At 48.2% G+C, this 25,960-nt stretch overlaps 1 protein-coding gene across 1 annotated transcript in view; it reads left to right on the top strand.

Moving 5' to 3' along the window:
* The window catches only part of myo7aa (myosin VIIAa), a 155,232-nt gene that overhangs the window by 109,229 nt on the left and 20,043 nt on the right, over positions 1-25,960 (top strand). Inside the window, exons 10-18 of the mRNA XM_055664799.1 lie at positions 1,290-1,443; positions 5,273-5,349; positions 7,488-7,607; positions 8,504-8,646; positions 12,645-12,855; positions 18,834-18,969; positions 20,036-20,142; positions 21,135-21,323; positions 23,691-23,849. Coding sequence (XP_055520774.1) covers positions 1,290-1,443; positions 5,273-5,349; positions 7,488-7,607; positions 8,504-8,646; positions 12,645-12,855; positions 18,834-18,969; positions 20,036-20,142; positions 21,135-21,323; positions 23,691-23,849 — 1,296 coding nt within the window. The remainder of the gene's footprint in view (positions 1-1,289; positions 1,444-5,272; positions 5,350-7,487; positions 7,608-8,503; positions 8,647-12,644; positions 12,856-18,833; positions 18,970-20,035; positions 20,143-21,134; positions 21,324-23,690; positions 23,850-25,960) is intronic.

Below are 25,960 nucleotides of genomic sequence, written 5' to 3'. Positions count from 1 at the left end.
GTGCCAGGACCAGCCTCTCGAAGCACTTGGTGATGATGGGGGTAAGTGCAACTGGGCGGAAGTCGTTGAGGCTTGCCGCAGTGGAGTGTTTTGGCACTGGCACGATGGAGGTGGCTTTAAGGCAAGTGGGGACAACTGCTTGGGCAAGTGACAGGTTGAAGATGTCAGTCCAGACGTCTGTCAGCTGCGCAGCACAGGCCCTGAGCACGCGCCCGGGGATGCCGTCAGGGCCAGCAGCTTTACGTGCATTAGTCCTACTCAGTGCCACGTACACGTCGTAGGGGGTGAGTGTGAGGGGTTGGTGATCGGCAGGTAGCACAGCCTTGATGGCTGTCTCTAGATTGTCCCTGTCGAAGCGGCCATAGAAGTGATTAAGCTCCTCAAGGAAGGAGGCGTCGCTGTATGTGGGGGTGATGTTGGAGGGTCTGTAGTCCGTGATGGCCTGGATGCCTTGCCACATGCGTCGGGGGTCGGAGTTGTTGTTGAAGTGCTCCTCGATCCTGAGCTTATGGCAGTGCTTGGCCTTCCTGATGCCCCTCTTCAGGTTAGCCCTGGATGAACTGTAGGCTCGAGCATCGCCTGACCTGAAAGCTGTGTCCCGTGCTTTCAGCAGTAGCCTGACCTCGCTGTTCATCCATGGCTTCTGATTCGGGAATATGGTCACCTGTTTGAGGGAGGTGACACTATTGATGGTGGAGTTTATAAAGTCGAGAACAGAGGATGTGTAGGAATCAATGTCCGTGTGGGAGTCAAGGGTGGCCTGGGCTGCAAACGCCTTCCAGTCAGTGTTTCCAAAACACTGCTGAAGTGTGAAGTCCGCTTCCTCTGACCAGACTTTAACTGTCCTTACAGTTGGGGAGAAGGCAGGGGAGTGAGATTGAGAGGGAAAGATATTGAATGGCGGAATAGATTTGATTGTCAAATTGCATAATTCAGCTCCAATGTCTTATGGTCTTATAATCTTTAGTTCCCTTTGTAGCTGATGTTTAAGAAATACTTAGACGGGTACATGGATAGGACAGGTTTAGAGGGATATGGGCCAAACACAACAGTGGTGTGACTAGTGTAGATGGGACATGTTGCTCAGCGTGGGCAAGTTGGGCCGAAGGGCCTGTTTCCACGCTGTATGACTCTAATGGGGTTTGAGAGAGGGAAAATAGATCACCCATGACTGAATGGCAGAGTAGATTCGATGGGGCGGATGGCCTAATTCTGTGCCTATGACTTGCGGGTCTTTATGAGCTTGAGTTTGTGTGCAGCTTACGTGACCTCTGAGATGTGTGTTCCAGGGAAAGTGCACCTTCTGTGATGGCCGGGATGACAGCAAGGAGTACGCCAACATTCGCTCCGCCATGAAGGTCCTCATGTTCACCGACACGGAAAACGGGGAGATCAGCAAGCTGATGGCTGCCATCCTGCACATGGGAAACCTCTCGTATGAACGTAAGCCTGCACATTCCCCTTGAGTCTCATTGTCGGCAACTAATTTTCATCTAGCCCACAGCTAACAGTGGCCTGATTCTCAAGTCAAGTCAAGTCAAGTCAAGTTTATTTGTCACATACACATACGAGATGTGCAGTGAAATGAAAGTGGCAATGCTCGCGGAACAACAAAACAACCAAACAAATTATAAACACAATCTTAACACACATATTATTTTACGTAATAAATAATAGAAGGAAAAACGTTCTGTACAGTTAGTCCCTGGTGAGAAAGGCGTTTACAGTCCGAATTGCCTCTGGGAAGAAACTCCTTCTCAGCCTCTCCGTTCTCACTGCATGGCAACGGAGGCGTTTGCCTGACCGTAGTGGCTGGAATAGTCCGTTGCAGGGGTGGAAGAGGTCTCTCATGATTTTGTTTGCTCTGGAGTTCTTTTATCATTGCTACTTTTTTCACTGGAGTTTAGAAGGATGAGGGGGAATCTTATAGAAACATATAAAATTATAAAAGGACTGGACAAGCTAGATGCAGGAAAAATGTTCCCAATGTTGGGCGAGTCCAGAACCAGGGGCCACAGTCTTAGAATAAAGGGGAGGTCGTTTAAGACTGAGGTGAGAAAAACCTTTTTCACCCAGAGAGTTGTGTGAATTTGTGGAATTCTCTGCCACAGAGGGCAGTGGAGGCCAAGTCACTGGATGGATTTAAGAGAGAGTTAGATAGAGCTCTAGGGGCTAGTGGAGTCGAGGGATATGGGGAGAAGGCCGGCACGGGTTATTGATAGGGGACGATCAGCCATGATCACAATGAATGGTGGTGCTGGCTCGAAGGGCCGAATGGCCTCCTCCTGCACCTATTTTCTATGTTTTTAGTTTCTATGTTTTTTATATATCTTTCATTCATTTGTTCTATATCTAAATCGCCGTCTATATCTCTTGCTTCTCTGTCTGAACAAGAGTCTCGGCCTGAAACGTCACCTATTCCTCTCTCCAGGGATGCTGTCTGACCCTCTGAGTTACTCCAGCATTCTGTATCTAGTTTTGTTTGGAGATACAGGGTCCCTTCCACCCGGTCCGTGGCCACGCAATCCCCGCACACTTGCACTATCCTACACACACTAGGGACAATTTTACATATATAACCCAGCCCATTAACCTACAAACCTGTACGTCTTTGGAGTACGGGAGGGAATTGAGGATCTGGGAGAAAACCTCACGCAGGTCACTGGGAGATCCGACACACAAGCACCCACAGTCAGGATCCTACGCTGTAAGGCAGTACAGCTGCACCACCCTGCAGCCCCCAAACATGTCCCCTTCATTTCATGATGGGGCAAGCTTGGGACAGAGGTGACGATCACCAACCTGTGGCTGTTTGAATAGTCCACGTCTAGAAGGCCTCGCACCAAGGTTTGGTTGCTGGAATGTACACAGATGGGTGTCCATGGTTAGTATGGACTTGTTGGGCCGAATGGCCAGTTACTGGGCTGTATGACACTGACTCTATAAATATGGTCTGAGAAGAGTTAACTGGCATGAGAGATGGTTTATTAGACGATAGACAATAGGTGCAGGAGTAGGCCATTCGGCCCTTCGAGCCAGCACCGTCATTCATGGCTGATCATCCCCAATCAGTATCCCGTTCCTGTCTTCTCCCCATATCCCCTGACTCCGCATTATTTAAGAGCCTATCTATCTCTCTCTTGAAAGCATCCAGAGAACCGTCCTCCACCGCCCTCTGATGCAGAGAATTCCACAGACTCACAACTCTCTGTGAGAAAAAGGGTTTCCTCATCTCCGTTCGAAATGGATTACCCCTTATTCTTAAACTGTGGCCCCTGGTTCTGGGCTCCCCCAACATCGGGAACATGTTTCCTGCCTCTAGCGTGTCCAAGCCCTTAACAATCTTATATGTTTCAATAAGAACACCTCTCATCCTTCTAAACTCCAGAGTATACAAGCCCAGCCGCTCCATTCTCTCAGCAGTAGTTGGGTGGTCCATAAGTCCATAGCTTTTGTCGGCACTGGGCCTGTACTCGCTGGAGTTTAGAAGGATGAGGAGGGATCTTGTTGAAACTCACCAGACAGTGAAAGGCCTTGAAAGAGTGGATGTGGAGAGGATGTTTCCACTAGTGGGAGCGTCTATGGCCAGAGGGCACAGTCTCAGAATATAAGGACATGCCTTTAGAAAGGAGATGAGGAGGATGTTTAGCCAATGGGCTGTTTCCATGGTGTATGTCCATAACTCTTACGAATCAGGATTGAGAAGGCCTGACTGACTTGAGATGGTGTCTTGGAGAACCTAGGTATTGGATAAATGGTCCTTGGTCAGTTAGGACTGAGATGAAGGATATGTCGTGTGTATGGAGCAATCCTCTGTCTGGGTGGGACATTGAGCTGGAGTTGCATATTATCAAGGTGGTTAGTGTGGGGGGAACATGAGTTGATGTGTTTTGGTAGATGAGATGCACTGACCAGCAACGTCACCCATCCTTCTCTCCAGAGATGCTGCCTGACCCGCTGAGTTACTCCAGCACTCTGTGTCCATCTTTGATATGAACCAGCACCTGCAGTTCCATGTTTCTACATTTTATCTGGGATTGGAGGGTATGGTTTCATACAACATAGCACAGTACAGCACGGGAACAGGCCCTTCGGCCCCACTACATTCCTGCCGGAAATGATGTGGAGAGGATGTTTCCACTAGTGGGAGAGTCTAGGACTAGAGGTCACAGCCTCAGAATTAAAGGACGTTCTGTTAGGAAGGAGATGAGGTGAAATTTATTTTGTCAGAGGGTGGTGAATCTGCAGAATTCTTTGCCACAGACGGCCGTGGAGGCCACGTCAATGGATATTTTTAAGGCAGAGATAGATAAATTCTTGATTAGTGCGGGTGTCAGAGGTTATGGGGAGAAGGCAGGAGAATGGGGTTAGGAGGGAGAGATAGATCAGACATGATTGAATGGCGGTGTAGACTTGATGGGCCGAATGGCCTAATTGTGCTCCTATTCCTTATGACCTTATGATTTAAGTTAAACTGATCATCTCTGCCTGCACGTGATCAATTCCCCTCCATTCCCTGCATATCCATGTTCCTATAGAGTCAAAGTGATACAGTATGGAAACAGGCCCTTCGGCCCAACTTGCCCACAGTCCCGGTTACTCTAGCCCCACTTGCCTGCGGTTATTCCATATCCCTCCAAATGTGTCCTATCCAAGTACCTGTCTAACTGTTTCTCAAATGAAGTCCCAGCCTCAACTACCTCCCCTAGCAGTTTGTTCCATACACCCACCCCCCTTGGCATGAAAAAGTTACCCCTCGGATTCCTATTAAATCTTTTCCCCTTCAACTTGAACCTATGTCCTCTGGTCCTCGATTCCCCTACTCTGGGCAAGAGACTCTGTGCATCGACCGATCTATTCCTCTCATGATTTTATACACCTCTATAAGATCACCCCTCATCATCCTGCGCTCCATGGAATAGAGACCCAGCCTGCTCAACCTCTCCCTGTAGCTCACACCCTCTAGTGGCAACATCCTTGTTAATCTTTTCTGAACCCTTTCAAGCTTGACAATATCTTTCCTATAACATGGTGCCCAGAACATGAAGATAGAGGATTTAAAATCCTCTGAAATGCCCGTCTTGTTTGACTTTGCCAACACTCTAGGCAGATGTTTCATTATAGATGAGATAAAGTTTGCCTTGATAAAGTCTGAAGAAGGGTCTCGACCCGAAACGTCGCCCATTCCTTCTCTCCAGAGATGCTGCCTCATTCGCTGAGTTGCTCCAGCATTTTGTGTCTACCTAACGTTTGTCTTTTCTTTGGTCTTCAGCTCGAATGTACGACAACTTGGACTCATGTGAGGTGGTGTACTCTGGTCAGCTCTTGACTGCTGCCACTCTACTCGAGGTGAATATGTGGTCAATGTGTGGTCCGTGTCCCTCCGTGTGGGCGCATCCATGTCCGTGCGTGTGCGTCCGTGTCACCGTGCGTGCGTGTACGATTCGCGACCCTTATCCATGTTCTCCAGAGATGCTGAACGGTTTGAAAGTGCTTTAATTGTTACGCTTGCAAATAGTTCAGTAAAGTTGTGCCGGACGTAAGCACAATGCCCGATTAGCAAAGAGTACAGAAATACAAACATAGAAATTAGGTGCAGGAGTAGGCCATTCGGCCCTTCGAGCCTGCACCGCCATTCAATATGATCATGGCTGATCATCCAACTCAGTATCCCATACCTGACTTCTCTCCATACCCCCTGATCTCCTTAGCCACAAGGGTCACATCTAACTCCCTTTTAAATAATCCACTGGTTCTGCATGCAAGAGGAGCCAGGTTTCTTTGGGCACCATTTTCCAAGCCCAGTCCGTGCTCTGGGTCTTATGGAGGGATGCCTGATCCAGGCAAGCTCCAGGCTGCTGCAGGGCCTCCAGCGGTTGCCTTCCCTTTGTTAAACTGAGTTCTTTTGTCAGTCCAATTCAAGAAAACTCTTGTTGCTGTTGAAATTGATTCTTTATTCTGACAGCGCTGGATAATTCTTTAAACCTTCCAATACAGAGCTGGAGACTCTGGGGCAGGTCCAAAGATCTACTGACTTTGGTACAAACCTAACGCATTATATAGATATTAGACAATTATGGTACAGAAAGTGTTGCAAACTATTAATCAATCATTATGGTTTACCATACATTAGCTCAATTGCATTAAACAATCAACTTAGGTCTTTATTCTCTGGAGCGCAGAAGGTTAAGGGGGGACTTGATAGAGGTCTTTAAAATGATGAGAGGGATAGACAGAGTTGATGTGGATCAGCTTTTCCCTTTGAGAATAGGGAAGATTCAAACAAGAGGACATGACTTCAGAATTAAGGGGCAGAAGTTTAGGGGTAACATGAGGGGGAACTTCTTTACTCAGAGAGTGGTAGCGGTGTGGAATGAGCTTCCAGTGGAAGTGGTGGAGGCAGGTTCGTTGGTATCATTTAAAAATAAATTGGATAGGCATATGGATGAGAAGGGAATGGAGGGTTATGGTATGAGTGCAGGCAGGTGGGACTAAGGGAAAAAAAGGTTGTTCGGCACGGACTTGTAGGGCCGAGATGGCCTGTTTCCGTGCTGTAATTGTTATATGGGTTATATGTTATATGTTAACTAAGTAATTTCCAGTGATTGACCACATGTGTAGTCACGTGATTTCCCCTTCTCTGGCCTTTTTACAACCCTTGCTCCCTCTGTGGTTTTCTTCACCCTCTTTGCTCAAAATCATTTTATTTCAATGAAGTAAAACCACAGAAATATAAAAACAATTCTCAGAGACCACCTCTCAGAATATAAAATGCACATCATACAGCAACCACACAATACATACACACAAAACATATATTTTCACTTTGGGAAAAAAAAGTTATTTCTAAAACTTCAGATTTAAGCAAAGTCTAATACTTACAATCCTAATTAAAACACAATACACTTCAAAAATAATTTCCCTACAACTACATAGTTAAAATACAGTTACTTATGGATTACAAATATTAAATATGAGTTTTGCCCCATTCTTACAAAGTGGTAAAGACTTAAGTTATTTCTAATCACACAATTCCCAACTCCATTGCCAGATATTCAATGGCGGACCTGTATATTCCTGCCAACACAATCAGTTTGGGCAATCAGGATTCAATTTATTATGAATATAAAACAACAGATCCCGGACTGCAATACAGTCCTATGTTAAGGGCGGCACGGTGGCGCAGCAGTAGAGCTACTGCCTTATAGCGCAAGAGACCCAGGTTCGATCCTGACTAAGGGTGCTTGTCCGTACGGAGTTTGTACATTCTCCCCGTGACCTGCGTGGGTTTCTCCGGGTGCTCTGGTTTCCTCCCACACTCCAAGACGTACAGGTTTATAGGTTAATTGGCTTTGGTGTAAATGTTTAAAAATGTCCAATGTGTGTGTTAATATGCGGGGATTGCTGGCCAGCATGGACTTGGTGGGCCGAAGGGCCTGTTTCCGCGCTGTATCTTTAAACTAAACCGTTGTCCCTTTCTCCTTCAGGTAGATTGCCTGGACCTTCAGAACTGTCTCACCAGCCGCACCATCATAACAAGAGGAGAGACCGTCTCCACTCCTCTCAACATGGTCCAAGCGCTTGATGTCCGAGATGCTTTTGTGAAGGTGAGTTTTAGTACAGCTTAGAGATGCAGCACGGAAACAGTCCATTCAGCCCGCAGAGTCTGCACCTTCCAGCGATCATCCCGTACACTAACTTTATCATACACTAGGGGACAATTTGCAGAAGCCAATTAACCTACACATCTTTGGAGTGCGGCAGGAAACCGGAGCACCCGGAGAACTCCACCACCGTGGCCCCCATCTCTAGAGGATATGGATAGGCAACCATTTGCGTTGGGACCCTTCATTTTATTGGCTCAATCCTGATCTGTTAACGGGTCCCTTCACCAAAAGAGACACAGAGTGCTGGAGTAACTCAGTGTGCCAGGCAGCACCTCTGGAGGACTTGGACAGGTGATGTTTTGGGTTTGGACCCTTCTTCAGTGGATTGGCTCTATACTGTCTTCAGGGAGAACGTACAAACTCCGTACAGACAGCACCCGGAGTCAGGATCAATTTTTTTTCCCCTCGTCTATTATATTGTCTACAGTGTGCTATGTTTACATATTCTGTTGTGCTGCTGCTGCAAGTAAGAATTTGTATCTGAAGAACCCGAAACGTCACCTATTCCTTCGCTCCATAGATGCTGCCTCACCCGCTGAGTTTCTCCAGCATTTCTGTCCACCTAAGAATTTCATTGTTCTGTTTGGGACGTCGGACAATAAAATGCTCTTGACTCTTGAGTCACACAGTCACAGGGAGAACCTGTAGTCGGGATCGAACCCGGGACTCGGGCGCTGTAAGGCAGCAACTCTACCTCAGCGCCACCTGAAGGTTAAATGGGAGGGGAGTCAAAGGAGAGTGAGTGCGTGTTCACATAATACCTGCCACGGCTGCTTAACCTGATCTCCAACGTATCTCCCCCCCCCCCCCCAACCCCCCTCATGTCTGTTGTCAAGGGCATCTATGGGCGACTCTTTGTCTGGATAGTCGAGAAGATCAACGCTGCCATTTACAAACCTCCGTCGCGGGAACCCAAGACCGTGCGCAGATCCATCGGCCTACTGGATATCTTTGGGTTTGAGAACTTCCACGCCAACAGGTAAGACAATAGACAACAGGTGCAGGAGTAGGCCATTCAGCCCTTATGTGCCAGCACCGCCATTCAATGTGATCATGGCTGATCATCCCAAATCAGTACCCCGTTCTTGCCTTCTCCCCATATCCTTTAACTCCGCTATCCCTAAGAGCCCTATCTAACTCTCTTGAAAGTATCCACAGAACAGGCCTCCACCGCCCTCTGAGGCAGAGAATTCCACAGATTCACAACTCTCTGTGTGGACATATCCGTTCTAAATGGCTTACCCCTTATTCCTGAACTATGGTCCCTGGTTCTGGCCTCCCCCAACATCGGGAACATGTTTCCTGCCTCTAGCGTGTCCAAGCCCTTAATAATCTTATTTGGTTTCAATCAGATCTTGGGCATCAATCAGTACCCCGTTCCTGCTTTCTCCCCATATCCCTTGATTCTGTTTGCCCTAAGAGCTAAATCTAACTCTCTTTAGAATAACCTGCAAACTCCACACAGACAGCAGCCGAGGCCGGTATCGAACCCGTGTCTCTGGCGCTTTGAGGCAGTGGCGCCCACTGTTCACACGTCAGAATGATCCCACTTCCTACCCCACTGCCTTCACATTAGCGGTACTGTACAGAGGTTAATTATCCTACAAGCCTGTACATATTTGGAGTGTGGGAGGAAATGGGAGCACCCATAGAAAACCAATGAGGTCACGGGGAGAATGTACAAACTCCGTACAGACGGCACCCGCAGTCGGGATCGAACCCGGGTATCTAGCGCTGTGAGGCGGCAACTCGACCGCTGCACCACCACCGTGCTGCCCCAGGTGGTTCGAGTACATGGAGTTATACAGGTCCATCAGCCCAACTCGTCCATTCTGCCCCAGACCATCACACAAACCAACCTCCCTTCCATTGACTCCATCTACACCTCACGCTGACTCGGCAAGGCCAGCAGCATCATCAAGGGCCAGTCTCACCCTGGCTACTCCCTCTTCTCCCCTCTCCCATCGGGCAAGAGGTACAGAAGTGTGAAAACGAACGCACACCTCCGGATTCGGGGACATTAAGGACCTGTGCCACTATTTTGGCGATTGCCGGCATCATTGACGTGGGGCTGTGGCGTATTGACGTGCGGTGTTTTTTCAAGTGTCGCAACATTGTTTTTGTTGCCGCTGGATTTTGGAATGTTCAAAATCTTTTGGCGACACTGATATTACGCTGGCAGTCGCCGAAAAAAATCGCCAAATGGGACAGGCCCTTTATCAGGCAACTGAACCATCCTATGAACAATTAGGGAGTGGTCCTGACCCTCCTCTCTCCCTCTTGAACACTAACATCTACCTCATTGGAGACCCTCCAACTATTTTAAATTGGACTTTACTGGAAATATTTGCCACTAAACGTTATTCCCTTTATCATAGAAACATGGAGAATAGGTGCAGGAGTAGGCCATTCGGCCCTTCCAGCCTGCACCGCCATTCAATATGATCATGGCTGATCATCCAACTCAGTATCCCGTACCTGCCTTCTCTCCATACCCCCTGATCCCTTTAGCCACAAGGGCCACATCTAACTCCCTCTTAATTATAGCCAATGAACTGTGGCCTCAACTACCTTCTGCGGCAGAGAATTCCACAGACCCTGTATCTTCACTGCAGACAGCTTGATTGTGATAATGTATAATATTTCCACACACTGAATAGCAAGCGACCAAACAGCTTTTCACTTTATCTCGCCACAATAAGTTAAACTAAACTAAGATGTTCATTTAAACTTCTAAGAAAGTAAGCACACTAGCCTACCTTCTCTTAGATTAGTTTATTGTCATGTGTACTGAGGTACAGTGAAAAGCTTTTTGTTGTGTACTCCACCCTTTGCCTCTGTAACGTCACCTCTCCATGTTCTCCAGAGATGCTGCCTCACTCTCCGAGTTACTCGTGTATTTCCTTGTAAATGGTCTCAGGTTCTTGATTGGGTGGGACTAGTGTAGATGAAAGGCCGAATTCCACACTGTATGACTGTGGTTACTCATAGAGTGATACAGTGTGGAAACAGGCCCTTCAGCCCTTCAGCCCAACTTGCCCACACCGACCAACAATGTCCCAGCTACACTACATGTGGCCCATATCCCTCCAAACCTGTCCTATCCATGTACCTGTCTAACGGTTTCTTAAATGTTAGGATAGACCCCGCCTCAACTAACTCCTCTGGCAGCTTGTTTTGTACACCCACCACATTCTGCGTAAAAAGGTAACCCCTCAGATTCCTATCAAAGTTGAGCGAAGGAACTTCTTCAGTTAGAGGGTGGTGAATATTTTTAAGGTAGAGATAGATAGATAGATAGATAGATAGATAGATAGATAGATAGATAGATAGATAGATAGATAGATAGATAGATAGATAGATAGATAGATAGATTCTTGATTAGTACGGGTGTCAGGGGTTATGAGGAGCAGGCAGGAGATTGGGGTTAGGAGGGAGAGATAGAATTCCACAGATTCACCACCCTCTGACTAAAGAAAATCCTTTGCCCAACTCAAATAGGAATCTGAAAGGTAATTTTCTCACACGAAAGCCGTGATTGAATGGCAGAGTAGACTTAACAGCCTAATTCTGCTCCTATCCTGAACTTTGGGCAGTCACGGTGGTGCAGCGGTAGAGTTGCTGCGCTACAGCGAATGCAGCGCCGGAGACACGGAGTTTGCACGTTCTCCCCTGCGCGACCTGCGTGGGTTTTCTCCGAGATCTTCGGTTTCCTCCCACACTCTAAAGACGCACTGGTTTTTTATGTTCATTGGCTTGGTGTAAATGTAAAAATTGCCCCTCGTGTGTAGGATAGTGCTAGTGTGCGGGGATCGCTGGTCGGCGCGGACCCGGGGTCTGTTTCCGCGCTGTATCTCTAAACTAAACTAAAACTACTAGACTCAATACTCTGATGAAGACTGGTGCATGCCGATGTGCTGAAAGCCTTCTGGACCACCCGATCACCCTGTGACACCACTTTCAAGTATCTCTAAACTAAAACTAAACCTATGTGTAAGAAAGAACTGGACAAGATGATGGAAAAATTGAAGGTAGACAAAAATGCTGGAGAAACTCAGCGGGTGAGGCAGCATCAATGGACATTTCGGGTTGAGCCTTCTTCAGACTGACGTGGGGGTGAGCACTTCAATTCCCTCTCCCATTCCGAATCCGACCTTTCTGTCCTGGGTCTGAGTCCCACCGCAAGTTGGATGAGCAACACCCCATATTTCGCTTGGGTAGTTTACACCTCAGCGGTATAAACATTGACTTCTCTAACTTCAGATAGCCCTTGCTTTCCCTCTCTCTCCATCCCCTCCCCCTTCCCAGTTCTCCCACCAGTCTTACTGTCTCCGACTACATTCTATCTCTGTCCCGCCCCCTCCCCTGACATCAGTCTGAAGAGGGGTCTCGACCAGAAACGTCACCCATTCCTTCTCTCCAGAGATGCTGCCTGGCCCGCTGAGTTACTCCAGCTTTTTGTGTCTACCAAAGGATCAAATAGTTTAGTTTACAGATACAGCACGGAAACTGGCCCTTCGGCCCTACCTGCAATCCCCACACATACCACCAGTATTCTACACACACTCAATAGACAATGGACAATAGGTGCTGGAATAGGCCATTCGGCCCAGCGGTATGAACATTGACCTCCAATTTCAGGTAGTCCTTGCTTTCTCCCTCCTTCCCCTCCCCTTCCCAGCTCTCCCACAGCCCACTGTCTCCGCCTCTTCCAGATTCAGATTCAGATTCAGATTCAATTTAATTGTCATTGTCAGTGTACAGTACAGAGACAACGAAATGCAAATGCACAACGAAATTCCTTTCCTCTAACCGCCCCCCCACCCCTACGTCACCTATTCCTTCACTCCGTAGATGCTGCCTCACCCGCTGAGTTTCTCCAGCATTTTTGTCGGCCTTCGACTAAACTGGTGAAGGGCATTGTTTTATCTGGGGGCCACAAGTGTTGTGATTGTCCTGTGTGTCTCCCCGCTGCAGCTTTGAGCAGCTGTGCATCAACTTTGCCAACGAGAACCTGCAGCAGTTCTTTGTACGTCACGTGTTCAAGTTGGAGCAGGAGGAGTACAACCTGGAGAACATCAACTGGCAGCACATCGAGTTCACCGACAACCAGGATGCCCTGGACATGATCGCCCTCAAGCCCATGAATATCATCTCACTCATCGATGAGGAGAGCAAATTCCCCAAGGTACGGTGTGTAGATGCGGTGAGGGGGTAGAGAGGTGGTCGAGTGTTTATAACCATATAGCCATATAACAATTACAGCACAGAAACAGGCCATCTCGACCCTACAAGTCTGTGCCGAACAATTATTATTTTTTTCTTTTTTTTCTTTTTTTTTTCCCCTTAGTCCCACCTGCCTGCACTCATACCATAACCCTCCATTCCCTTCTCATCCATATGCCTATCCAATTTATTTTTAAATGATACCAATGAACCTGCCTCCACCACTTCCACTGGAAGCTCATTCCACACCGCTACCACTCTCTGAGTAAAGAAGTTCCCCCTCATATTACCCCTAAACTTCTGTCCCTTAATTCTGAAGTCATGTCCTCTTGTTTGAATCTTCCCTATTCTCAAAGGGAAAAGGTTGTCCACATCAACTCTGTCTATCCCTCTCATCATTTTAAAGACCTCTATCAAGTCCCCCCTTAACCTTCTGCGCTCCAGAGAATAAAGACCTAACTAATTCAACCTATCTCTGTAAGTTAGTTGTTGAAACCCAGGCAACATTCTAGTAAATCTCCTCTGTACTCTCTCTATTTTGTTGACATCCTTCCTATAATTGGGCGACCAAAATTGTACACCATACTCCAGATTTGGTCTCACCAATGCCTTGTACAATTTTAACATTACATCCCAGCTTCTATACTCAATGCTCTGATTTATAAAGGCTAGCATACCAAAAGCTTTCTATACCACCCTATCTATATGAGATTCCACCTTCAAGGAACTATGCACGGTTATACCCAGATCCCTCTGTTCAATTGTATTCTTCAATTCCCTACCAGTTACCATGTAGTTTATGAAGGAACTGCAGATGCTGGAAAATCCAAGGTAGACAAAAGTGCTGGAGAAACTCAACGGGTGCAGCAGCATCTATGGAGCGAAGGAAATAGGCAATGTTTCGGGCCGAAACCCGGAAGGGTTTCGGCCCGAAACGTTGCCTATTTCCTATAGTGGAGATTGTTCAACTCTTTGCATGGAGCGAAGGAAATAGGCAACGTTCTTCAGACTGATGGAGGGTGGGGGGGGAGAAGAAAGGAAAAAGGATGAGGAGGAGCCCGAGGGCTGAGGAAGAGATGAGAAGGGGAGGAGACAGCAAGGGCTACCGGAAATTGGAGAAGTCACCACTAGGGTGCAGACTGCCCAAGCGGAATATGAGGTGCTGCTCCTCCAATTTCCGGTGCTGCTCGCTCTGGCCATGGAGGAGGCCCAGGACAGAGAGGTCGGATACGGAATGGGAGGGGGAGTTGAAGTGCTGAGCCACCGGGAGGTCAGGTGTGATGTTTGGTGGACTGTGTGGGGTGTGGGGACCCGTTGCTCCTCCCGTGCAGCAGGTGGCGCTGCACAGGATGAAGGGAGATGTTGTGTATGTAGTTCTGTAGAAGCTACAAGTACCGCGCATGGCTTTAGGATGTTATAGTCCACGGGCCAGCGATCGGAGCGCTTCATCTGCCGACCCCCCGGCTCCACGATCTGAGCTATAGGGAGAGATCGGGCAGGCTACACCACAGAAAGTCTTAATTTTTTTTTTACCTTACGTCTTTAGTGAGGAACCGGGTCGCTTACATTTGCGATTCGAGCTTTTTATAGCAAAACTGCACGCTATGCTTGTAGATGTGGACGCCATGACTGAAGCTGATTAAAAAAAAACAAAAAAAAACTTCTTATATTTGATTCCCAAAATGGCGGAAAAAATTACCCATGACCAACTACGCCTTTTTCGCCCTGTGGTCTATCTTGCTCCTCTAGTAGACAGTGAGTGTGCTGCCATTTGGAGTTGTCTTGATGCCAGCATTGGGTAAAGACTCCTGTTGTGAATCGAAGACTCTCAAGTTGTAAGAGTAAACTATATGGACTTCAGTAAGACCTTTGACAAGGTTCCTCATGGAAGGTTGGTTAAGAAGGTTCAACTGTTGGGTATAAATGCAGGAATAGCAAGATGGATTCAACAGTGGCTGAATGGGAGAAGCCAGAGGGTAATGGTGGATGGCTGTTTATCGGGTTGGAGGCAGGTGACTAGTGGGGTGCCTCAGGGATCTGTGTTGGGTCCTTTGTTGTTTGTCATGTACATCAATGATCTGGATGAAGGTGTGGTAAATTGGATTAGTAAGTATGCAGATGATACCAAGATAGGGGGTGTTGTGGATAATGAAGAGGATTTCCAAAGTCTACAGAGTGATTTAGGCCATTTGGAAAAATGGGCTGAAAGATGGCAGATGGAGTTTAATGCTGATAAATGTGAGGTGCTACACCTTGGCAGGACAAATCAAAATAGGACGTACATGGTAAATGGTAGGGAATTGAAGAATACAGTTGAACAGAGGGATCTGGGTATAACCGTGCATAGTTCCTTGAAGGTGGAATCTCATATAGATAGGGTGGTAAAGAAAGCTTTTGGTATGCTGGCCTTTATAAATCAGAGCATTGAGTATAGAAGCTGGGATGTAATGTTAAAATTGTACAAGGCATTGGTGAGACCAATTCTGGAGTATGGTGTACAATTTTGGTCGCCCAATTATAGGAAGGATGTCAACAAAATAGAGAGAGTACAGAGGAGATTTACTAGAATGTTGCCTGGGTTTCAACAACTAAGTTACAGAGATAGGTTGAATAAGTTAGGTCTTTATTCTCTGGAGCGCAGAAGGTTAAGGGGGGACCTGATAGAGGTCTTTAAAATGATGAGAGGGATAGACAGAGTTGATGTGGACAAGCTTTTCCCTTTGAGAATAGGGAAGATTCAAACAAGAGGACATGACTTCAGAATTAAGGGACAGAAGTTTAGGGGTAATATGAGGGGGAACTTCTTTACGCAGAGAGTAGTGGCGGTGTGGAATGAGCTCCCAGTGGAAGTGGTGGAGGCAGGTTCATTAGTATCATTTAAAAATAAATTGGATAGGCATATGGATGAGAAGGGAATGGAGGGTTATGGTATGAGTGCAGGCAGGTGGGACTAAGGGGAAAAAAATGTGTTCGGCATGGACTTGTAGGGCCGAGATGGCCTGTTTCCGTGCTGTAATTGTTATATGGTTATGTGGTTAAGTTGGGTGTAGACTTTAGACTTAGAATAAGAACACGAAAGGGGGAGATAGGTCATGAGGTCACGAGTGGCAGGAGCAGAACTAGGCCATTCGGCCCATCGAGTCTACTCCGCCATTCAACCATGGCAGATAGATCTATCTCTCCCTGGGGATGATCAGCCATGGTCACATTGAATGGCGGTGCTGGCTCGAAGGGCCGAATGGTCTACTCCTGCACCTATTGTCTATGGCCACCTCCCCATAACCCCTGACACCCATACTAATCAAGAATCTAAGGTAGACCCAAAATGCTTGAGTAACTCAGTGGGTGAGGCAGCATCTATGGAGAAAAGGAATGGGAAAAAATCTATCTATCTATCTCTGCCTTAAAAATATCCACTGACTTGGCCTCCACAGCCTCTGGTGGCAAAGAATTCCACAGATTCACCACCCTCTGACTAAAGAAATTCCTCCAGCACCTTCCTAAAAGAACGTCCTTTAATTCTGAGGCTGTGACCTCTAGTCCTAGACTCTCCCACTAGTGGAAACATCCTCTCCACATCCGTTCTATCCAATCCTTTCACTATTCTGTACATTCTGTATAAGGGGGTCCGTGACAATGCGAGCATTATTCTCGAGAGCTAGAATACACCATTAAGGATGTAACGCTGAGGCTCTATAAGGCGCTGGTCAGGCCACATTTGGAGTATTGTGAGCAATTTTGGGCACCGTATCTGATGAAGGATGTGCCGGCTCTGGAGAGGGTCCAGAGGAGGTTTACAAGAATGATCCCAGGAATGGGCAGGTTAACCTATGCTGAGCGTTTGACGGCACTGGGCCTATACTCGCTGGAGTTTAGAAGGACGAGGGGGTTCCTGATTGGAACATACAGAATAATGAAAGGCCCGGATAGAGTGGATGTGGGGACAATGTTTCCACTAGTGGGAGAGTCTAGGACCAGAGGTCCCAGCCTCAGAATTAAACAACTTTGCTTTAGAAAGGAGATATGGAGTAATTTCTTTAGTCGGAGGGTGGTGAATATGGGGAACTCTTTGCCACACAAGGCTGTGGAGGCATTTAATTGATATTTTCAAGGTAGAGATAGATAGATTCTTGATTAGTACGTGTGCCAGAGGTTATGGGGAGAAGGCAGGAGAATGAGGTTAGGAGGGAGAGATAGATCAGCCATGATTGAATGGCGGAATAGACTTGATGCGCTGAATGGCCTAATTCTGCTCTTATCACCTATGATCTTATGATTCGGTGCCTGAAAGAGAGGTGGGGGTGGGGGGTCAACAATCAAGAGGCTGCAATTCCCAAAGGGATCCGGTCCATCAAATCCTCACCAGCTCTTCTAATTTTTCCCCTCAATCCTGCAAGTTGGATTTGAGTGCCAGAGACCCCGGTTCGATCCTGACCTCGGGTGCATTTTGACGCTGCCTATACAAATTATTCCATCGGTGGGCGGCACGGTGACGCAGCAGTAGAGTTACTGCCTCACAGTGTCAGAGACCCGGGTTCCATTCTGACTACGGGTGCTGGCTGTACGGAGTTTGTACGTTCCCCTCGGGACCTGCGTGGGTTTTCTCCTGGTGCTTCGGTTTCCTCCCACACTCCTAAACGTGCAGGTTTGTAGGTTAATGGGCTTTGTAACTTGACCATTGTGTGTACATAGAAACATAGAAAATAGGTGCAGGAGGAGGCCATTCGGCCCTTCGAGCCAGCACCGCCATTCATTGTGATTATGGCTGATCGTCCCCTATCAATAACCCGTGCCTGCCTTCTCCCCATATCCCTTGACTCCACTAGCCCCCAGAGCTATATCTAACTCTCTCTTAAATCCATCCAGTGATTTGGCCTCCACTGCCCTCTGTGGCAGGGAATTCCACAAATTCACAACTCTCTGGGTGAAAAAGTTTTTTCTCACCTCAGTCTTAGATGACCTCCCCTTTATTCTAAGACTGTGGCCCCTGGTTCTGGACTCGCCCAACATTGGGAACATTTTTCCTGCATCCAGCTTGTCCAGTCCTTTTATTATTTTATATGTTTCTCTAATGTAGGGTTGAACTAGTGTACGAGTGATTGTTGGTCGTTGTGGTCTCGGGCCGAAGGGCCTGTTTCCATGCTGTATCTTCAGACTTGTTCACCCAATGGCTCGTGCCTGACGTTGAGCTCTTTCCGTTCTTATTTCAGATGCTTTGCACCTGCAGTTATATTATTGTATTGATTATGATTTTCCTGCTCTACATGTTTAAGAACTTTACAACTTAAGATATTTACCTTGAGCACGATTTATATGTGAAAACCTCCATTTAAATTCCCTTTGTGTCTCCCTGATTGAAGTCAGTGGGAAATAAAACCACCATCCATTTGATAAAAGATTAAGAGATGAAAGTGTGCAGAGAAGATTTACGAGGATGTTGCCAGGACTAGAGGGTCTGAGCTACAGGGAGAGGTTGAGCAGGCTGGGTCACTATGTATTGGAGCGCAGGAGAATGAGGGCTGATCTTATAGAGGTGTACAAAGTCATGAGAGGAATAGATCGGGTAGACGCACTGTCCCTTGCCAAGAGTAGCAGAATTGAGGACCAGAGGACATGGGTTTAAGGTGAGTGGGGATAGATTGAATAGGAACCCGAGGCGTGGCATTTTCATGCAAAGGGTGGTAGGTGTATGAAATGAGCTGCTGGAAGAGGCATTTGAGGCAGGTACCATTACAACATTTAAGAAAGGCACTGTCCATGGATAGGACAGGTTTGGAGGGATATGGACCAGGTGGGACTAGTGTAGATGGGACATGTTGGCTGGTGTTGGGCAAGGTGGGACGAAGGGTCTATTTCCACGCTGTAAGATTCTATGACTCTAGGAGTTGCTCCAAGATTGTTTTATAATAGGCTTCCGTTCACAAGACTATCTCCCCCTAGGGCACAGACACAACGATGCTGAACAAACTGAACTCTCAGCACAAGCTCAATGCTTACTACATCCCACCAAAGAACAACTATGAGACCCAGTTTGGCATCAGCCATTTTGCTGGAATTGTCTACTATGAGACGAAAGGTAAGCTGATGATAATTTGTAACAAACAATGACAAATAATCTGAACAATAATCACTAAAGTAATGCATGGTTGTTTAAGTTGAGGAAGGACATCCTTGCTATTGAGGGAGTGCAGCGTAGGTTTACAAGGTTAATTCCCGGGATGGCGGGACTGTCATATGCTGAGAGAATGGAGCGGCTGGGCTTGTACACTGGAGTTTAGAAGTTCAAGATGCTGGAAAATCGAAGGTAGACAAAATTGCTGGAGAAACTCAGCGGGTGCGGCAGCATCTATGGAGCAAAGGCTTTACAAATGTGGCTGTGGTATCGGGTCTGGGTTTTTTTTTACAAATGTGGCTGGGAAGAAGGGTTTTGGCCAGAAACGTTGCCTATTTCCTTCGCTCCATAGATGCTGCCGCACCCGCTGAGTTTCTCCAGCAATTTTGTCTACCCTGTAGTTTACAAGGATGAGAGGGTATCTCATTGAAACATATAATGTTATTAAGGGTTTGGACATGCTAGAGGCTAGAAAAAACATTCCTGATGTTGGGGGAGTCCAGAACCAGGGGCCACAGTTTAAGAATAAGGGGTAAGCCATTTAGAACGGAGACGAGGAAACACTTTTTCTCACAGAGAGTTGTGAGTTTGTGGAATTCTCTGCCTCAGAGAGCAGTGGAGGCCGGTTCTCTGGATACTTTCAAGAGAGAGCTAGATAGGGCTCTTAAACAGTGGAGTCAGGGGATATGGGGAGAAGGCAGGAATGGGGTACTGATTGGGGATGATCAGCCATGAGGTGCAGGGCTACTCCTGCACCTATTGTCTATTGTCTATTGACGGGTTTAGAGGGAAGAGGGCCAAACGCAGGCAGGTGGGACTAGTGTAGATGGAGCATGTTGGTTGGTGTGGGCAAGTTTGGCCGAAGGGCCTGTGTCCACACTGTATGAATCTGGTGTAGACGGGGCATCTCGGTCAGCATGAACTAGTGGACCGAAGGGCCTGCTTCCGTGCTTTGCGATTCTATGACCAGCTATATGCAAATAAATGTCGGTCTAACCCGCGCATCACATGCATCCCCTCCTCTTGCCAGGTTTTCTGGAGAAGAACCGCGACACTCTTCACGGAGACATCATCCAACTGGTCCACTCCTCCAAGAATAAGTTCATCAAACAGATCTTCCAGGCCGATGTTGCCATGGTAACCACCATATCTATATTTTTAACGAGGGGAATGCAGGTCCACTACCGGTTTCCCGGCCCCCTTGGCTCCGGAGCCTTTCCGGATTGTCCGTATTTGCTGGTCCAACAGAGGTCACGGCCTCCGAGAGGCTGAGATATCGGCCGTCGGCCATCGGGTGGGTGGGGTGGGGGTGGGTGGGTGGGGGGGGGTGGGTGGGGTCCACGATCAACAGGCTGGGATTCCCAAAGGGATCAGGGCCACCAAATCCTCACCAGCTCCTGCGATTTTTTCCCCTTAACCCTGCAAGTTGGGTTTGCGTGCCAGAGACCCCAGTTCGATCCTGACCTCGGGTGCTTTTTGACGCTGCCTATCCCAGTTATTCCATCGACGGGTGGCATGGGGACTCAGCGGTAGAGATACTGCCTCACTGCGCCGGAGGGCCAGGTCCAATCTCGACTACGGGTTCTGTCTGTACGGAGTTTGCACGTTCTCCCCGTGACCTGCGTGGGATTTTTCCAGGATCTCCAGTTTCCTCCCGCATCCCAAATGTGTACAATTACTCCCGTCATTGGCTTCAGTGAAATTGTGTATTGTCCCGTGTGTGTGTGTGTGTGTGTGTGCGTGTGTGTGTGCGTGCCTGTGTGTGTGTGTGCGTGTGTGCGTGTGTGCGTGCGTGCGTGCGTGTGTGTGTGTGTGTGTGTGTGTGTGTGTGTGTGTGTGTGTGTGTGTGTGTGTGTGTGTGTGTGTGTGTGTGTGTGTGTGTGTGTGTGTGTGTGTGTGTGTGTGTGTGTGTGTGTGTGTGTGTGTGTGTGTGCAGGCCAGTGTTGGTGTTTGGAGATCACTGGCCGGCACGGACTCGGTGGGCCGAAGGGCCTGTTTCCGCACTGTATCTCTAAACTAAACTAAACTGGATTGAGCTAAACTAACGACTGCACAGCAGTGCAGGAGTTAAACGCCAGGGTCAGCCCAGCCAACCATGCAATAGGAAAGTGTCTCCTGTTTTTCCGCAGTTTCCTGTAGCTTTAGTAACTCCATTGTCCGCTCCTTTCTCTTTCCTCCAGGGCGCGGAGACCAGGAAACGCTCGCCGACGCTGAGCAGCCAGTTCAAACGCTCGCTGGAGCTGCTGATGAGAACTCTCGGTGTCTGCCAGCCCTTCTTTGTCCGTTGCATCAAGCCCAATGAGTACAAGAAATCCATGGTAGGAACCGCCAGCGGCCTTTGGTCGCGACGGGCCCTTGGTTCAAACTTCTCATGTCACGGAATAACGGGCGCGGTGTTTTTGTTTAGTTTGCAGTTACAGCGTAGATACTGGACTCTTCGGCCCACCGTGTCCGCTCCGACCAGCGATCCCAGCGCACTAACACTATCCTACGCACACTAGAGGCAATTTACATTTCACACCAGATCAACTAACCTACAGATCTGTACATCTCTGGAGTGTGGGAGGAAGGACATCCTTGTGATTGAGGCAGTGCAGCGTAGGTTCACCAGATTGATCCCTGGGATGGCGGGACTGTCATATGTGGAAAGATTGAAAAGACTAGGCTTGTATTCACTGGAGTTTAGAAGGATGAGGGAGATCTTATAAAAACATATTAAATTATAAAAGGACTGGGCAAGCTAGATGCAGGAAAAATGTTCCCAATGTTGGGCGAGTCCAGAACCAGGGGCCACAGTCTTAGAATAAAGGGGAGGCCATTTAAGACTGAGGTGAGAAAAAACTTTTTCACCCAGAGAATTGTGAATTTGTGGAATTCCCTGCCACAGAGGGCAGTGGAGGCCAAGTCATTGGATGGATTTAAGAGAGAGTTAGATAGAGCTCTAGGGGCTAGTGGAGTCAAGGGATATGGGGAGAAGGCAGGCACGGGTTATTGATTGGAGACGATCAGCCATGATCACAATGAATGGCGGTGCAGGCTCGAAGGGCCGAATGGCCTCCTCCTGCGCCTATTTTCTGTGTTTCTATGAAACCGGAGATCTCTGAGAAAACCCACGCCGGTCACGGGGAGAACGTGCAAACTCCGTACCGACAGCACCCGTAGTCAGAGTGTAACCAGGGTTCCTGGCGTTGTTAGGACAGGAACTCTAGCGCTGGTGAATAAGACTTTTGGCAAACTGGCCTTCCATCATTCGGGGATCTGAGCTTAGAACTCGGGCTGTGTAGGATGCTGCTTCGACCGCAGATAAGTACAAAATGCTGGAGTAATTCTGCGGGACTGACATCATCTCTGGAGTACAGGGTTAGGTGACTTCTTGGGTCCGAACCCTTCTTCAGTTTGGACGTCATGTTAGTTTAGTTTAGTTTATTGTGACGTGTACCGAGATATAGTGCAATTTTTTCACACAGAGAGTGGTGAATCTCTGGAACTCTCTGCCACAGAGGGTAGTTGAGGCCAGTTCATTGGCTATATTTAAGAGGGAGTTAGATTTGGCCCTTGTGGCTAAAGGGATCAGGGGGTATGGAGAGAAGGCAGGTACAGGATACTGAGTTGGATGATCAGCCATGATCATATTGAATGGCGGTGCAGGCTCGAAGGGCCGAATGGTTCGATCCCGACTACGGGCGCTGTCTGTACGGGGTTTGAACGTTCTCCCCGTGACCACGTGGGTTTTCTCCGGGTGCTCCGGTTTCCTCCCACATTCCAAAGACGTACAGGTTTGTAGAATAATTGGCTTATTGTAAATTGTAAATTGTCTCTCGTGTGTGTGGGGTGATGTGTGGGGATCGCGGGTCAGCATGGACACGGTGGGCCGAAGGGCCTGTTTCCACGCTGTATCTTGAAACTAAACTAAACTCTTTGTTGCATTTTTTGTAAACCAGCACCTGAGTTCCTGGTTTCATCATAACGTTTAGCTCTTTATTCTTGTGTGTGGTTGGCGTGTTGCTCTCTATTCTTGCGTGTGGCTGGCGTGTTGCGCTTCATGCGCGTGGTTGGCGTGTTCTCTATTGCGTGTGGCTGATGTGTTGCTCTTAATGTGTGCGTGTGGCTGGTGTGTTCTCTGTTTCATGTCGCTGGCGTGTTGCTCTCTGTTCCGTGTGGCTGGCGTGTTGCTCTCTGTTCCATGTAGCTGGCGTGTTCTCTGGTCCGTGTGCTTGGCGTGCTGTTCTCTATTGTTCTGTGTGGCTGGCGTGTTGCTTTCCATTGTGTGTGGTTGGCGTCATGCTCTCTGTTCCATGTGCTTGGCGTGTTGCTCTCTGTTCCGTGTGGTTGGCATGTTGCTCTCTATTGTTGCATGTGGCTGGCGTGTTGCTCTCTGTTCCGTGTGCTTGGCGTGTTGCTCTCTATTCTTGCATGTGGCTGGCGTGTTTCTCTCTGTTCCGTGTGGTTGGCGTGTTGCTCTCTATTGTTGCATGTGGCTGGCGTGTTGCTCTCTGTTCCGTGTGCTTGGCGTGTTTCTCTCCATTGTTGCGTGTTGCTGACGTGTTGCTCTCTGTTCCGTGTGCTTGGCGTGTTTCTCTCCATTGTTGCGTGTTGCTGACGTGTTGCTCTCTGTTCCGTGTGCTTGGCGTGTTGCTCTCCATTGTTGCGTGTTGCTGACATGTTGCTCTTGGCTGCACCAACAGCTGTTTGACCGGGAGTTGTGTGTGCGCCAGCTGAGGTACTCTGGCATGATGGAGACCATTCGTATCCGCAGGGCGGGCTATCCCATCCGCTACACCTTTGTGGAGTTTGTCGACCGGTACCGGGTCTTGATGCCTGGGGTCAAACCGGCTTATAAACAGGTGAGCGACAAACATTACCCTCCCTAGATCCCTACCCCCCCCCCCCCCCCCCCCCCCCCTGCCCCTCCCACCAACCCCTCCCTCCATACAGTCCCCTTCCATCTATCTTCCTTCCTCCGGCTTCACTCCTTATCTCACACTTTATGTCTCTCCAACACTGGCCTCTGTCCAACCAGCATCTACAAATCTCTTTAGTCAGAGGGTGGTGAATCTGTGGAATTCATCTCATCACCGCAGGCGGCTGTGGAGGCCGAGTCAGTGGATGTTTTTAAGGCAGAGAGAGATAGATTCTTGATTAGTACAGGGGTTATGGGGAGGAGGCAGGAGAATGGGGTTAGGAGGGAGAGAGGAATTCAAGGCATGATTGAATGGCATAGTATTGATGGGCCGAATGGCCTAATCCTGCTCCGTTCACTTATGCAAATGCTCGGCCCCACCTGCATCTGCGCCCGTTTCTCCCCCTATCCCCTCTCACCTCTATTTCTTCCTCCAGTGTCACAATTTGCACGTCTTCTATCCTTCATTCGTACATTCTCATTGAATCTCATTGAAACATATAAGATTATTAAGGGTTTGGACACGCTAGAGGCAAGAAACATGTTCCCCATGTTGGGGGAGTCCAGAACCAGGGGCCGCAGTTTAAGAATAAGGGGGAAGCCATTTAGAACGGAGACGAGGAAACACTTCTTCTCACAGAGAGTGGTCAAGTCAAGTCAAGTCAAGTCAAGTTTATTTGTCACATACACATACGAGATGTGCAGTGAAATGAAAGTGGCAATGCTCGCGGACTTTTTGTGCAAAAGACAAACAACAAAACAACCAAACAAATTATAAACACAATCATAACACACATATTCTTTTACATAATAAATAATAGAAGGAAAAACGTTCTGTAGAGTTAGTCCCTGGGGAGATAGGCGTTTACAGTCCGAATTGCCTCTGGGAAGAAACTCCTTCTCAACCTCTCCGTTCTCACCGCATGGCAACGGAGGCGTTTGCCTGACCGTAGCAGCTGGAACAGTCCGTTGCAGGGGTGGAAGAGGTCTCTCATGATTTTGTTTGCTCTGGAGTTGCACCTCCTGTTGTATAGTTCCTGCAGGGGGGCAAGTGAAGTTCCCATAGTGCGTTCGGTGCGTTCGGTGAGTTGTCTATTGTCTATTCAGCATCTATGGCACGAAGGAATAGGTGACGTTTCGGGTCGAGACCCTTCTTCAGGGGGTGGAGGGGGCGGGAAGAAGCGGGGATCGCTGGTCGGCACAGACTCCGTGGGCCAAAGGGCCTGTATCTGCGCTATATTTTGAAACTAAAAACTGAATAAACTGAAAAAGAACATAGTACAGCACAGGAACAGGCCATTCGGCCCACAATGTTGGTGACAATCACGTTGCCTAGTTACACTGTTCTCATCCACCTGTACATGATCCATGTCCCTCTATTCCATTCACTTCCATGTGCCGATCTAAAAGCCTCTTAAATGCCACTATTGTCTCTGTCTCCACCACCACGCCTGTTCCAGGTAGTGTTGCCAACTCTCTCACTCCCAAATAAGCGACGAAAGGTCAAAGTAAGGGACAAATTCCCCACGGCAATTCGTTGACCGGACTGGGCCGTGTCTGGGTGAATGATGAGTTGGCCCCGGGTGCTGGACTGTACACAAAGCCCAGCCGGCGGGCCAGCTGAGGAGTTTTGGCCCGGGCCGCTCGCAAAGATCCATATCCCTCTAAACCTGTCCTATCCATGTACCTGTCCAACTGTTTCTTAAAACGATGGGATAGTCCCAGCCTCAACTACCTCCTCTGGAAGCTTGTTCCATACACCCACCACCCTTTGTATGAAAAAGTTACCCCTCAGATTCCTATTAAATCTTTCCCCCTTCACCTTGAACCTGTGTCCTCTGGTCCTTGATTCCCCTACTCTGGGTAAAGAGATGTTATCCCACTTTCTCACCCACTCCCGACACACTGGGGACAATTTTACACAAACCTGCACGTCTTTGGGGCGCGGGAGGAAACTGGAGCACCTGGAGAAAACCCACGGGGTGACAGGGCAGAACGTGCAAACTCCGCACAGACAGCACCCGATGTCGGAATCAAACCCGGGTCTGTGGCTGT

The sequence above is a fragment of the Leucoraja erinacea genome, chromosome 45 (genome assembly GCF_028641065.1).
Source record: "Leucoraja erinacea ecotype New England chromosome 45, Leri_hhj_1, whole genome shotgun sequence".
Taxonomy (NCBI): domain Eukaryota; kingdom Metazoa; phylum Chordata; class Chondrichthyes; order Rajiformes; family Rajidae; genus Leucoraja; species Leucoraja erinaceus.
Note: the sequence above shows the minus strand (reverse complement) of the source record. Positions and strands in the feature narration are given on the sequence as shown.